This window comes from Lolium rigidum, chromosome 4 (genome assembly GCF_022539505.1).
Source record: "Lolium rigidum isolate FL_2022 chromosome 4, APGP_CSIRO_Lrig_0.1, whole genome shotgun sequence".
NCBI classification, from domain to species: domain Eukaryota; kingdom Viridiplantae; phylum Streptophyta; class Magnoliopsida; order Poales; family Poaceae; genus Lolium; species Lolium rigidum.
The window spans coordinates 14,192,166-14,205,969 of record NC_061511.1 but is presented as its reverse complement, the minus strand read 5'-3'; the positions used below and the strand labels follow the sequence as shown (position 1 = coordinate 14,205,969).

General features: G+C 41.4%; 1 protein-coding gene and 1 long non-coding RNA gene across 2 annotated transcripts; both read left to right on the top strand.

The window, feature by feature from the left end:
- The first annotated feature begins 6,758 nt into the window (after nucleotides 1–6,758).
- LOC124646706 (villin-1-like) lies at nucleotides 6,759–11,066 on the top strand. The gene is made up of 17 exons (XM_047186785.1): nucleotides 6,759–6,833; nucleotides 7,247–7,346; nucleotides 7,443–7,511; nucleotides 7,602–7,838; nucleotides 7,952–8,129; nucleotides 8,206–8,341; nucleotides 8,425–8,587; nucleotides 8,835–8,985; nucleotides 9,075–9,160; nucleotides 9,231–9,386; nucleotides 9,565–9,633; nucleotides 9,739–9,807; nucleotides 9,915–10,052; nucleotides 10,429–10,576; nucleotides 10,657–10,667; nucleotides 10,786–10,921; nucleotides 11,017–11,066. Exons 1-17 carry the CDS (start codon nucleotides 6,781–6,783, stop codon nucleotides 11,064–11,066), a joined length of 1,950 nt encoding a protein of 649 aa, XP_047042741.1. The 5' UTR covers nucleotides 6,759–6,780.
- Nucleotides 11,067–11,116: 50 nt separating this feature from the next.
- Nucleotides 11,117–11,876, top strand: LOC124649921. Its single transcript, XR_006986832.1, has 3 exons — nucleotides 11,117–11,154; nucleotides 11,314–11,376; nucleotides 11,772–11,876. It is a non-coding gene; the product is annotated as an uncharacterized LOC124649921 (long non-coding RNA).
- Nucleotides 11,877–13,804: the final 1,928 nt, after the last annotated feature.

The window sequence follows — 13,804 nt, the reverse complement described above, 5'->3', positions numbered from 1 at the left end:
CGATGTCCGGCCGTTTCGGCTAGGTGGCCTCAAAAACGAGAAAAAAAAACGTTTTGACATGCACAACGGAGAGACCAAAAATCGTCGGCCATGGTGCACCAGCAACCACGACGCGACTTCAACTTCGTCGGCCATGGCAACTTTTCTTGTAGTGAGTAAGCCCATCCAATAAAGTAAAATAGAAGTACTAAACCCTAGTTGATCAAGATAAGACTTGATCTTAGAAGTGAGAAACCTATGCCATGAGAGATACCTTAGGAAGTAAAACCCTTGATCATTATAAATTGAGTAATGATCATAAACCCTAAGAACTTGAGGTAGAAATATTAAGAACAAGTTGATCATGTATACTTCATGACCATGCTATGGAGAAATAGAAGAATAAGCCATAAGTTCAATCCTATATAATAAGTAGATATCATTCACCACATGAAATTATAGGGAGATTACTAGTAAGCAAACCTAGGCTTATATCCCAACCTTAACTTGTGAATCACTTAGTGATCATAAGTAGAATCCTACCACATCTACATTCCACTTATTCCTGAACCTAAGAAAACCTTAGAGTCAAACTCTATACTTTATATGGTGAGAAACCATTCATCCATATAACCAAAGTTAACTATAAAAAGAACCATAACCACTTTAGTTACTTTAATGATAAATTGAGGATAGTAATCGAAGTCAATTGGTAGAAGATAAAACCAATTATCAAGTCCTTAGTAACTAAAGGAGAACATCAACTATTAAGCAAGTAACCACCTTATCATGGATAGGGGAGATTAAACCCTAGTTGGTGCATCATTTGGGTGATCCACAACTAAAACCTAAGCCACAATTAAGTCCTAAACCTTATGCCATTAGGTGAATATCATTAGAACCTTAGTATTGCACTCAAATCAAACCCTATGCTTAAATATAGAACTTAAGAATAACCTTGTGCTACATTTTATAATTGAAACTGTATGTGTAGTGATCAACCATTTATCTTTGTAACCAAGATAAACCATGATGGAAACAATACATGTTTAGATACTTTCAAATATAATGATAGTATTAACCTTAATAAGGGGGGTTATGAAAGAAATTATAAAACCCTAATAAATAGGTGCTCACATAAAATCATATGTAAGTGACCAACTTCTCAAATATGAGGTCAAGTCCTAATGATAACTTCTAAAATATCTGGAGTAGAAATTATCAACTATAATAATTCAAAAGGGAGTTGTATTCCAAACTAAAAAGGAAATTAAAATGAATACCTAATTCTTTCTTAATTGAAAATTGCAATAAGGCTCACCTATATTAAATGCTTATTCAAAGACAATGTAGTAATGCATTTATCCTTTTAATAGTCCTACTGAAATTCAAAGTGTCAAATACCTTCTAGGTATCACATGATTTAGATTTGAATTAAAACAGAATTATAAAACAGAATTGAAAATAGAAAATAAAAATGGAAAAGAAAAAGAGAGAAGAGAGGGGCTTACCTGGCAGATCACAGCAACCCAGGAGGAGCCCAATTCGCAGCCTAGCAACCAAGCCCCGCAGCAGCCCGTGGTCCAGCCCAACACCAGAAACAGCCCAAGCCACATACCCCTTTGTCAAAAGATTTGGGAGGGGGTCGTCCTCATCCCCTTCCTCGCGCATGGAGGCCAGCGCGACGCCGTGGCCGTCTTCACCTCGTCGCTGTCGATCTCTCCTCGTCCGAGAGCATGACGAGGCATGCCTCGAGCCCTATAAGAACCCTGGACGAAAACCTAGCTCCGTTTCCCTCTCTCTGCTCCAAATTCATCCATACCGAAACCTAGTCACCGGCCGATTCTCGTCGCCGACGTCTGGAGTCACCTCGAGCACCACCGTGAAGTCCTGGAGCTTCGTCTCGTCTCCAGCAACCTCCTCGTCGACGCGCGCTTGCCGGGAAGTCTCGAGGTCGTCGAATCGCGACATCAATTCCTCGTCGGTAACCACCCGTCGTCGTTGTTCGCCGTCGATGGAGACCTCCCCAAGCCTCGCCGACCACACCAACGCGCTCCTGGTGAGCTCGCGGTCCTCCCAGCAGCCCCGCCTTCCTTAATTACGTCTTGCATCGTCGCCGCATCGTGCGTCTGCGAGCGCCGCCGCTCAACCTCACCGGCGGGCACGCTCCGGTGACCAAACCGGAGCGGCTCCACCACTAGCGTGTTCACCACATCACCCCGAATCGAACGCGAGTAGTCTCCCGTCCTCACGCGCCCGAAATCGCCAGCGTAGTCCCCGTCTGGCCGCCGGCCACTCCCGTGCACCTCGTCAATTTTCACTACGGTCAAATGAGACGTGGCAGCTGACACGGCCACTGACCCACCAGTCAGTGACTGTGTGGGTAGATTAATCCGGGTAGCTTTAGTAAATTTCGTTTTATTTCAATTTCAATAATTACTGAAACTCTAAATGAATATAGAAAAATCATCTTTACTCAAAAAAATATAATTAAGATATCAAAATTCTTAGAAAAGTAAACTCTATCTAATTAAAATATAATAAATTTTTATTTTTAATAAAAATTTAATTATTTCATACTTGTTATTTAAGCCTTTTATTCTAATTCTAAATTCAATTAAAATCCAATAATTAGGAAAACTTCCTAAAATAAATAAAAACCAATAAGTAAAAGAAATAAAACATTAAAACTAATTTTGTTTATTTGTTATTTTATTAAATCCTTATTAGAGGGATTTAAACCTAATTAACAATTATCTTAATTATTAATTCTTTAAAAATAATAAAATGCCAAAGCCAATATAATTTTTATTTCAAAGTTGTTAATAACCTCAAATTTATAATGAAGTTATTAACCATAGAACTATATGGTAATTAGGAAACCCTAATTCCTTATGGAATGAAATTACAACCTTATCATTTAATGTGAAATCCTAAAACCCTAATACCATTAGGAACCCTAGCCCCATTAATTCATGTAAACCTAATTTGCTTCTAACCCTAACCCTAGGTTAGAACATGTGATCATGATACTTTCTTTACATTTATAGATCCATAGTAGCAACCAAATACTTGTCATGTCCTCATAAAATAATAGAGACCCTATCACTAATAAAGTGGTATTCCATGTGTTCATCCTAATAGAATCTACATGATCAAATAGGATCAATCCTAGTCTCTACTACCAAGGATCTCATCCTTAATAACCCTTGATTAGCATCACACCATTGTGATGAACTCCAATAGAAACTATGCCCAATATTTTTCATTACATAACCATAGTCCACTAAACCCTACAAGTACTTTATAATTATGAATCATCCTATTTAGGAGCTAATTATTCCTTACTTAGTGGATCCAATAGCAAACCCTAGACAACCTCAACATTAATTGAAATACTTCTTAGTACTTAAGAAGTATGTTCTTCAAAAGTTATTCTTTTGAAGAAAATAAAGAATAGCCATCTACCTTACTTAATAGGACCTATAAACCCTAGCTAGCTATCACCAGCATGATATACCAACCTTGATAGCAAACATTTATAATTAATTTCTTAAGATGCCTATGCTCCAGTAAAACCATACCAGCCCTAGTTGTTAATGAATCCAACTACGTTGGGATCCATCTAATCCTTACACTAGAACCCAATTAGAACCATAGTAAACCATAGAACTCCACAACCCTAATTATCATACTTGTTCTTTATTAAAGAACATGTTCTTCAAAAGTTATTCTTTTGAAGAATATAACAAGTAATTATTAACCATGCCATATAGTACTAATACCAACCATTGTTCGTTACATGTTAGGATTATACCAAATCTTATTGTTGTGCACTAGTAATGATATTGTCATGATATATCGCATGAGTTGTTTAAGATACCAAGTAATCGACCTTAATAAGAACCCTGTTTGTGAATCACTTTAAAAGTGCAACACACCCTGAACTAATCATTACAACTCACTAATCCTAAATCATCGGGGTTAGGTCACGTTTAGAACGATTGCATCTCATACTTATGCATTATTGCATCCTTGCCAATCTTTTAAACATCGTCCTTACCGGACGATGATGCTATTTCAGAATTTGGAGTTATTGCGTATCGAAGACCTTGTCTGCATAATCTTGCAGTCAAGAAAGGCAAGTTCATCGCTTGCTCATGTCAATTTGAGTATTTTTACCAAATTACTTGCAAAGTACTATACTTACCACCCTCGCATGAAAAGCAAAAATCACTATTTTCATAACTATGAATATGACTATGTGGTTGGCAATGGAACCATGGAATGTGTTGATATGGTGGAGGTTCCATTGCAATGGGTTTATATCCATCTATGATTAAACAACAAATATCGTCCAGTGATTCTTGTGCCATAAAACTCGTGTTAACCATAAGATCTGGAGTGGGACGGAGTAGTCAATTGTATTTTCACCTCTCGTACATCAATGGATGCGCTTACCGTAGCAGTTGTGTCTTGCGGGAGCAACTTGAGGGTGGAGATCCCATTCTAATTCTCCACGGTAATGCGGTCTATGATGGGTTGCATTGACCGGCGAAGGACCTTGGTTGCGACCTGGTAGTTGTCGAGGTCGAAAGATATCCAAGTGATATAGCCCGGCGAGGACCAACGGTCGGATTTGCAACAAAGGGTGGGTGTGCGAGGTAGCGGAGGAATATGATTGACTAAGACCTTACTCCTGGCCTCACACCAAAGGGAGTGTGGACGAGCCTGCAACTCGGTTGGCACCAAGGATAGGATCTCTTATGGGTAAAACAACACACCTTTGCAGAGTGTAATAAATCGTGACCTGTCACTCCCTGTTCCGGGTTATGGAACTGCGAACGCTGCCGGAAAGGAACTCCATGAAGTTCTAGTAAACCAGTGAAGGCTGACGGACATAGCTCTTCTGAATAAAAGCAACCTTTTGAATAAATGGTTATGAAAACCTGCATTGGTATTAGACTTTTTGGTCTAATGCTGTAGCTAGTGCATTAAACACCTCTTTTCTATAATGAACTTGTTGAGTACGCTCGTACTCATCCCACTCTTAAATCCCCTGCTTAGATATGGAGGCATCGAAGGAGGATCTACCGTGCAACTCGAAGACCGAGGAGTCTACAAATACTTCAAAGGGACAAGACCCTGTCAGAAGAGTCAAACACCACATCTACCATGGAGAAAATCTAGATTAAACAATAGAAGGGAACTAGCTCCCTAAACCTAGCTCCTATTTAGCCAGAATCTAGTCATAGCCTCTATAGCTAGACATTGGCTCTACAAATAGAGTCCGTGATAAGATTAGACCACGAGTCGTTCTTCTGGAGTTTATTTGCAGTTTTACCTCAATGTAAAGTAGGAGGTTGTATGGAACCTTTGTAAAGAGTCAGTGTTGTAATTCTGCAGACATGCCTTGGATCCGCATATGTTTCTGTTGTACCACTCTGAGCGATATAATACTAGTGGAACGGTGTTTCATTGGTGTTATATCAGACTTGCATACTACACCATGCAGTGGTATGCCGGGTCACCACATACTGACTGGCCACCTTATAGATGATTTTTTTCCTAAATGGTTTTGGTTCGTTCGGCGTTCGGTTGGTGGCCAGTTTGGTTGCCCAACTAGTCTCAACCGACGCTGCAACCGGAGTCGCCAGTTCCTAGTCCGGTTTGACAGGATCAGGAACCAGTGGGTCCAACTTCGTGCCCTAATGGCTTACTTTTCTTGAGGGGTCAATAAAATCATATCCTTCTTCTCTAAAGGGGTAGGTCGACCAACTCCAAATGATAATATTTGTTATCTCTCTCTACCTCCTTAATTGGTGAACACAAAAACTTGAGGATCTCTCATGTCCCCCGACCAAACTTAAATCCCTTGGGGAAACAAAGGTGAGGTCCTGATCTACAATCCCAACAAGCCAAACTTCATTTCCCTTGACTTCCTCGACCAAGCTTTTTACTCTTGAGTTTGTGGAAAGCCATAGAGGGTTAAGTTCATCTAGAAGCATCCACGGTGTGGATTTTCACCAAGGAAAAATTCGCGAGGATTTGAAAATTACCTTAAAATCTACCATTAGTGAATAAGCTATTCCTTCATGAAATAAGTTCTAGAGAATAATGTGAGCCATCATGGCATTGGGAACCTTTCTTTGGATATCCTACCTTTGCAACCGTGACGTACCTTCCTTACAAAGAAGGAATCACGGGTATACATTTCACTTTCAGCGTGACTTTGTTATTTCTATCTGGAATCTTTACTTGTGCATTTGCCTTTATAATAGCCTTCGTACTTGAAGTACCTTGTATCATTATCTAAGTTGTGTCACTTAGTTTGCATTAGGCTCACTTATATTTTTGCACCTAAAATTGCAAGGGATTATAATTTTTTTATAGAACCTATTCACCCCTCTAAATTAAAATTGCAAGAGATTATAATTTGTCTAATAAACTTTGAACATCTCATCCTACCCCAAACTCTCGACGGGTTGCCGACACTAGCAGAATTTCAATTGCTGGTGCGTTCCTTCCGCCAGAGGGAGCGCGCGTCAAACATGTCGTCAGGACCTTCAAGGCAAAGCAATGGCGCCTCTCTCTCTGTCTGCCTCTGTTGTTGGTGGAGCCCGCTGGAGGAGAAAGTGCGTAATTGTTAGTCTCTGCAGCTCCACCAAACTTTACGACCGCCACGCCACCACCAGCTGCTTGCTCACCTTTCCCTTTCTTCTTCTTCCTCCCCTGCTTTTGCTCACTTCATTGGTGGGCGTCTGGGCGACGACCTCCCATTGCCTCCTCTTGCTATCTTCCATGTCGACAATGAAGGGCGTCGACGACGCGTTCCTCGGCGTCGGCGACAAGCCGTATGTCCTCTGTCCTGCTCCTTAACCTCCTCCTTCTCCCTCGCCTGCTTTTATTTTCTTCTGTTGTTCTCTTGGACTAGATTCCAGGCAAATCTTGGGTCAGCATTGGAATATGCCTCCACGATTCTTTCTATTTTGCCCATCCTGCTGTCATTACCCTTTCGCTTTACAAAATGCAACTGGTAATTTTGTATTTACCCAGGAGCAGCAATAAATCTGCTCTGTTCATAAGATTTGCAAGAAAAGTAAAAAAAAAAACGCTTGGAAATCTCAAATCCGTGATGGAATGTGGGGGAATAAATTTCAAACCTGTACGCAATTTGGCACATTATTCTTCAGTTTGCCTCTGTGCTGCAAATGTCAGGCAGTAAATCTAGGTAGCTTACGCTGTTCTTCTTAAAATGTCTCTCCAGAGGGCTGGACATCTGGTGCATTATGGGCACCAGTGTAGTCCCAATTTCAAAGAATTTGCATGGCAAATTCTACAATGGGAACTGCTATATCGTACTCAGTGTAAGTTTCTGCAAAGCTCTGCTCGGGCTGTAAAATTTGTACATTTATTAGCCTATTTACATCACTGTCCAATTTCACATGCGTACAACGTTTCAGACAGCTGAGCTCAAGAGGGGAAGTCGGCAACACAATGTGCATTACTGGATAGGGGAAGAAGCGAAAGAGGTGTGGCAGTTAATGGTCCCTCTTGTCATTCTTGATTGGCCAAGACTTTTGCTTATGTTTTTCTTTGTGTGTTGTATTATGGTCATCTAGGAACACTTTGTGATGGCTTCCGACAAGGCCTTTGAGTTGGATGCGGCACTGGGCTCCCAAGCTGTCCAGTACAGGGAAATGCAAGGGGAAGAATCTGACAAGTTCTTGTCATACTTCAGGCCATGTATCATCCCGGTGCAAGGCAGCTTCTCTTCGCACTGGAGAAGATCTGCGGAGGAATGCGACCAGACCACAATGTTTCGGTGTGAAGGAGAGCATGTAGCTCGTGTCACAGAAGTAAGAACTGCAAATGCAAAAAAAAAAAAAAAAAAAAAAAAAAAAAATCAGCACATCTAACTGTCTGTCAGCGCAAGTCAACTAAATTGTGTTATTTCCAATGATGTTCACAGGTTCCGTTTTCACGTACCTCCCTGGATCATAAGGCAGCCTTTATAGTTGACACTCCGTTGAAGATCTTCCTTTTCAGCGGTTGTAATTCTAGTGTGCAAACAAGGGCAAAGGCATTAGATGTCATTAAGTACCTGAGAGAAAACCGACATTCCGGTAGATGTGAAATTGGGACAATAGGTAGTGTCATATGAAACTCTCTCCTTTCATCACATGGCTAAGATACTTAAATTTTTATGCTTGTCACTGACTGTAGAGGATGGAAAGCTTGTTGGTGATTCTGATGCTGGTGAGTTTTGGAACCTGTTTGGAGGCTATGCACCTATTCCCCGTGATGTACCAGATGCAGCCAATGGGGAGCTGATGACTACCACATCCAAGAAACTTTTTTGGTGACTATCCCCAAGTTAATTTAGAACTCAATTCCCCTTTAATAAGTATATAACAGTATATTGGTATGCTTCTCCATCTGTAGGATTAATAAGAGAAAACTTCTTCCGATGGATGCACACTTGTTAGATAGAGAAATGCTGAAGTCTGACAGAAGTTACATACTGGACTGTGGAACTGAAATATACTTGTGGTTAGGGATGGCAACACTGGTTTCAGAGAGGAAGATATCCGTTACTGTCTTAGAGGTATGCATATGAACCTGTCTATTTTCCTTTTTGCTATTATACTGAATGTGTGCTTGTAGGGAAATTTCTAACAGAATAACATTTATTTAATATGCTCGTAGTGCAAATAAGTTTTCTTTCTTCAGAAAAAATATCGTGCAGATAACTTTCAAGCTAAACCAGAAAAAAAGATAGGGGTATTAACATGCTTGATATGTGGTCCCTAGTTAAATCTTTGCATATGATTGAAACAAACCTTATTTTGTAGGATTATGTACGAAGTCAAGGAAGATCATCAATTGGTCAAACTGTTATAACGACTGAAGGTCATGAAATTGCCGACTTTAAGCTGCAGTTTCAGCATTGGCCGAAGAATGTCGTCCAAAAGTTATATGAGGCAGGGAGAGAGAAAGTGGCAGGTGTGAAGACTATAGTGGTTTCGTCTACCTATTGGTTCCATTAACTCAGTGAATATCATTGCAAGGTCTAATGCAGAATCATGGTGCAGCAATTTTCAAGCATCAGGGGTATGATGTTGCAGAAATTCCAGAAGATAAACCTCAACAGTCCATCAGTAGTAATGGTTCTCTGAAGGTAAAATTATTTGCCTAAGTGTGTCATATATGAGTGAAGCCGTCTTGTAACAGAATAATATGTAGCGCAGGTATGGCTGGTGGACCGTGGTTCTGTAACCCTCCTTTGCACTGAGGAGCAGGAGGAACTGTATAATGGGGATTGCTATATTGTACAGTACAGCTATGTTGAAGATGGAAAAGATTATAATCTGTTCTTTTCTTGGTCTGGACAAAATAGCGTACAGGTATACTGTATCCTACTAGTTTTTAAGAACAAAGCCACACTCTTATAATTTACCTTGCTAAGAGCCACTTAACATTTCCAATCGGATGTAAAGGCGAACATGATCGAATATTGATTGGGTTCTGTTTATCCATTCGCATGGCGCATGTTACTGAATTGGATTGTGCATTTGGATGCAGGAAGACAGACTTGCTTCAGTTTCATTGATGTCAAGCATGTCTGATTCAGTCAAAGGTCCTGCAGTTGTGGTGAGTTATTTCACTCCTTAATTCCACTAAATCCAGGCATATGACTAAAATGAATCTTTGCTGTCATATCCAACAGTGTCAATGATTTGCAAAATGTAATTTCAGGGGCAAGTGTCTGAGGCCAGAGAACCAGAGCTGTTTTTCCTAGTATTCAAGTCCTTGATCATATTCAAGGTATACGTCTCATGTTGTGCGTGTCATGTACTTAAAAATTGATTAAGGAAGGGATGCATACTTGGATACTAATATTGTATAGTTTCTTCATTTTCTTCCTTTTCCAGGGTGGTAGGAGTGCTGCATATAAGAACTCTGTTCTGCAGAAAAGCAATAGAACTGAAGGGTACCAGAAAGACGGGGCTGCATTATTCCGGGTTCAAGGGCTGAGACATGATTGCGCAAGAGCCGTTCAGGTTGATCTGGTGAGTTTGGGCAAAAATCCAAAATAATTGCAGATTTAGAGTTAGCCTCTTAGGCCAAAATCACAATTCGATATCATTTAATCCTCTGATATTCTAGATCATCCCATGTTTACTGGAATACTCACTAAATGCAGATTGCAAGCTCGCTTAATTCCTCGCACTGCTATATTTTGCAAGACGGTCCTTCTTTGTTTACCTGGACTGGAAGCCTTTCTTCACCAACTGAACATGTTATACTTGACAGGATGATGAATAAGTTGTTTGTAAGGATGCCATTTTTCTCACTCTAATGTTTCTTTCCAAAAAAAAACTCTGATGTTTGTAGGAAATTTGTGAAGTATACCATTGTGGATTATATGCTGTGCTATTTTTGCAGCCACTAAAGCAATCGTTTCTATTAAAAGAAGGTTCTGAACCTGATCACTTCTGGAAAACATTAGAAGGAAGATCAGAGTACTCCAAAGAGAAGTGTGTCAAGAGTTGGCCGGCAGATCCACGTCTGTATACCTGTACTTTCCAGCAATGTACGTGCATCTTTGTAGTTTTCCTTCCAAGAGACTCTGTTCATAAAAGAATTTCTTATCTAATATATGATTCTTTTCAGGTCTGTTCAAGGTTAGCGCTATCTTACAGATAACATTTTCTGCCACAAGAAATCATGAATACAGCCAACTCGTAGCTTGCTGATTTTTCTTGCAAAGGTTGAATAGTTTTTGGGATTCCAATCTTGCAGGCAAAGGAGGTATTTACCTTCTGTCAGGATGATCTGGCAACTGAGGAGACCTTGATACTGGACTGCAGTGAAGAAATTTACGTCTGGGTTGGACTTCACTCGGGTGTCACGTCCAAAGAGCACGCGCTCAACATCGGCAAGGTCATGGAGTTTCGAACTTGCGATTATAGCTGCGAAGAAAAACGCAACGGAGAAATCTCAAATCTCAATTTGTTTCTACCTAATCTGCAGATGTTCCTTCAGGCAGGCAATGCTCAGGATGGACGACGGTCCATCGTTGACACAACTGTTTATGCTGTCGCAGAAGGGGATGAGCCTGTATTTTTCACCAGCTTTTTCAACTGGGATAGCTCAAAACAAGTTGCAGCCGTAAGTGCTACTAGTACTTAAGCAAACATAAATTGTGGCTTAATCTTTTTCGTTATTCATAAATAATCATAGATATTGCTGTCCTCATAATCGATTCACGAACAATCTAGCGACTAATTTCTTTTATTTGTTAAATGAGCTGTATTGTTAAATATGTAGGTTCTGGGCAACTCATTTGAGAGGAAGCTGGCGATGCTGAAAGGGATTTCACCAAAACTGGAGGTTTGTTCATTAACTCGTCTCAGCAAAATCGAAATTTCTTTTCTTGCTAAAGTATTAACAGAAAGCTTTATTTACATCAAGACTAAGAGTGGACAGCCTAAATATCAGGCAAAAGTGCAAAACATAACCATGTCCATGTGAACTCTGTTGAAAACCTTTTGTATTTATTTTCTGGAATAAAAATCTGAATATGAATATCAACTCTAATCCCCTTTGGAGGATATGAAAAAAATAATCATCATCAATAGTGATATGTTACTGTTTGCATTATACTACTATGTATTTTCATGCTGCCAATTCATATATTTCAAATGAAATTTATCGGATTTAGAATTATATGGAAGTTGCTAATTGTTATAATCTGAAGAAAAAAAATGGCCGCTACTGTGTGACAGGCACCGGACAGGAGCTTGCGCAGATCATCCTCGAGAAGGCCAGGGACATTGTCAGAGCCGACCACACCGGAGCAGCACCAGCCGGCAGCTAGGAGGACGTTCGGCCCTGCCTCTGCCTCTGTCGGGAGGGTAGCCAAGGATAGATCAGGAGCATCTCCGGCACTGTCGCCGTCGCCGGTAACACCATCCTGGTCTTCGAGGAGCCGCGCCTCCTCCTCGCCGTCGTCGCCGTCCACACCGGTGATAGCGCGGAGGCTCTTCCCGTCCACGCTGCACGGAGCCCCGCACGCCGCCTCCGCTACAGCCACTGCGAGCCCCGCTCGACGACGGTGAACAGAGCCCGCCGGCGTAACCTGAGGAGAGTTATCTCACTGTAACTAAACCACTGTAACAAGATTGAAGCCAAAGCCACGCATCAGAGAACGTGAATCCGCCAGGCCAGCCACGTGTTCTCTTCGCCCCAATTCCTGCCGTGTCGTGATCGCCGCGCCACCGCGGCCTCGCCGATCTTGTGGTTCGCTTCGCCGTGTTGTCATGGCCGCGCCAGTTCATCACAGATGCCACGCGCGCCGATCCTTGTGGTCTTTTCCCGTGTCACACGACATGAACGGAAACCAACAGCTTTCGTCCTCATCGACGACACCACCGACGGCCATAGCCAGCCAAAAAAACCTGGTGCTACCCTGAACCGCGTTTCACCGGACGCGAAGCGGCGGCTGCCGTGCGGAGATTTGTTAGTACCTTTTCAACAGTTCCGGTGCTAAAGCGTCGGTTCGCAGTGCGCATGGAAGATGGAACACGGAAAATAGAGATAGGCCTAAAAGCGCTACGCAAGCAACTGGATTCATGTCCGAAACCGAGCATTTCTCCGGGAGGCATAATGATAAAAAAGATCGATAACAGGAGCTTTTATTAATAGACCTTCGAGGTACTAGAGTGCAAAATAAACATGACAGTCTACCATGCCACAAAGTATTGAATTCAAATGCTCCCTCCGATCCCTTTTAATTAACTTGGATCGGAGGAAGTATTATCCATATATATGGCTTAATAATAAACACAAAGGACCCATTGAGCTATGCACTTCATATGTTGTCTTGTATAATACAGTTTCGCAACCGGATTTGCTCGTTGTTGTATTTTGATAGTTGCAACATACTAGGTGCATGATTTATGAATGTCGAAATTTTCATGATTTTGTAAGGTTTACGTAATGTTGAAGCGTGGGTTTGGTACATCAGTACACGGAAAAATGATAGTGCACCAATATCCCACCTTTCTTCCAACGGGGTGGCTTCTCACCCTCGTCAAGCTATCCGGTGCAACTAACGGCATACCATTTACATGGACATGGATCCCACATGTCCAATATGCATGTGAGCCACCTTGTTGTTGCCCCTAGTATTTCCAGTATGCGGGACATATTTTACTTTGAGGATCACCTTTGGAGGACGATGAGAGTAAAAGACACACCCATATGATCCATCGAAAACTACAAACAAGAACTCCAGGAAGCTTTGTGACCATCTTACCGTGTAAATTGCCTTGGCAACGCCTAAGTTGAGGAAGCCGTCTGATGTGTTTTCTCGGTGTGCATCTTCTTCAAGATGCTTTGGACGTGGATTTTGTTAATTGGAAGCACGGCTTCCTAATGAAGACCATGCTAGACTAGCCGAGACGAGATTTAGGAGGAGAGGGGCGACACCAGATGCCATCATTTGGGAGAGAATGTTGGAGACATCGTGAATGCTGCCAATTGAAATGAACTCGAGCGACCAATGTTAGTGAGAGGGACTTGATGAGGATGACGGTGAGCGCTTGGTAGTTGAATTACCGCACCTTAATATTGTTAGGAGAAATATTGATTGGATTATGTAGATCAAATCCTTAGGAAATTCTTTCCCACAAATCAAAGTTGATTCCACACATGTGTATTCTCAAGCGCTTTCTAGTTAGGATATTGGCTCCCATCAAGAAAAGGCGCGGGGGTGATAGTTCATATGGCATTTGAGCACTCAGTTAGTAGTAGTGTG

Bases quoted from the DNA above. Each gene is read 5' to 3' on its own strand.
- LOC124646706 (XM_047186785.1), top strand. From the start codon at position 6,781: ATGTCGACAATGAAGGGCGTCGACGACGCGTTCCTCGGCGTCGGCGAC. The intron at 7,512-7,601 runs GTGTGGCAGTTA...ATGGTCATCTAG, and splicing joins TAGGGGAAGAAGCGAAAGAG to GAACACTTTGTGATGGCTTC. The intron at 9,634-9,738 runs GTGAGTTATTTC...ATGTAATTTCAG, and splicing joins TCAAAGGTCCTGCAGTTGTG to GGGCAAGTGTCTGAGGCCAG.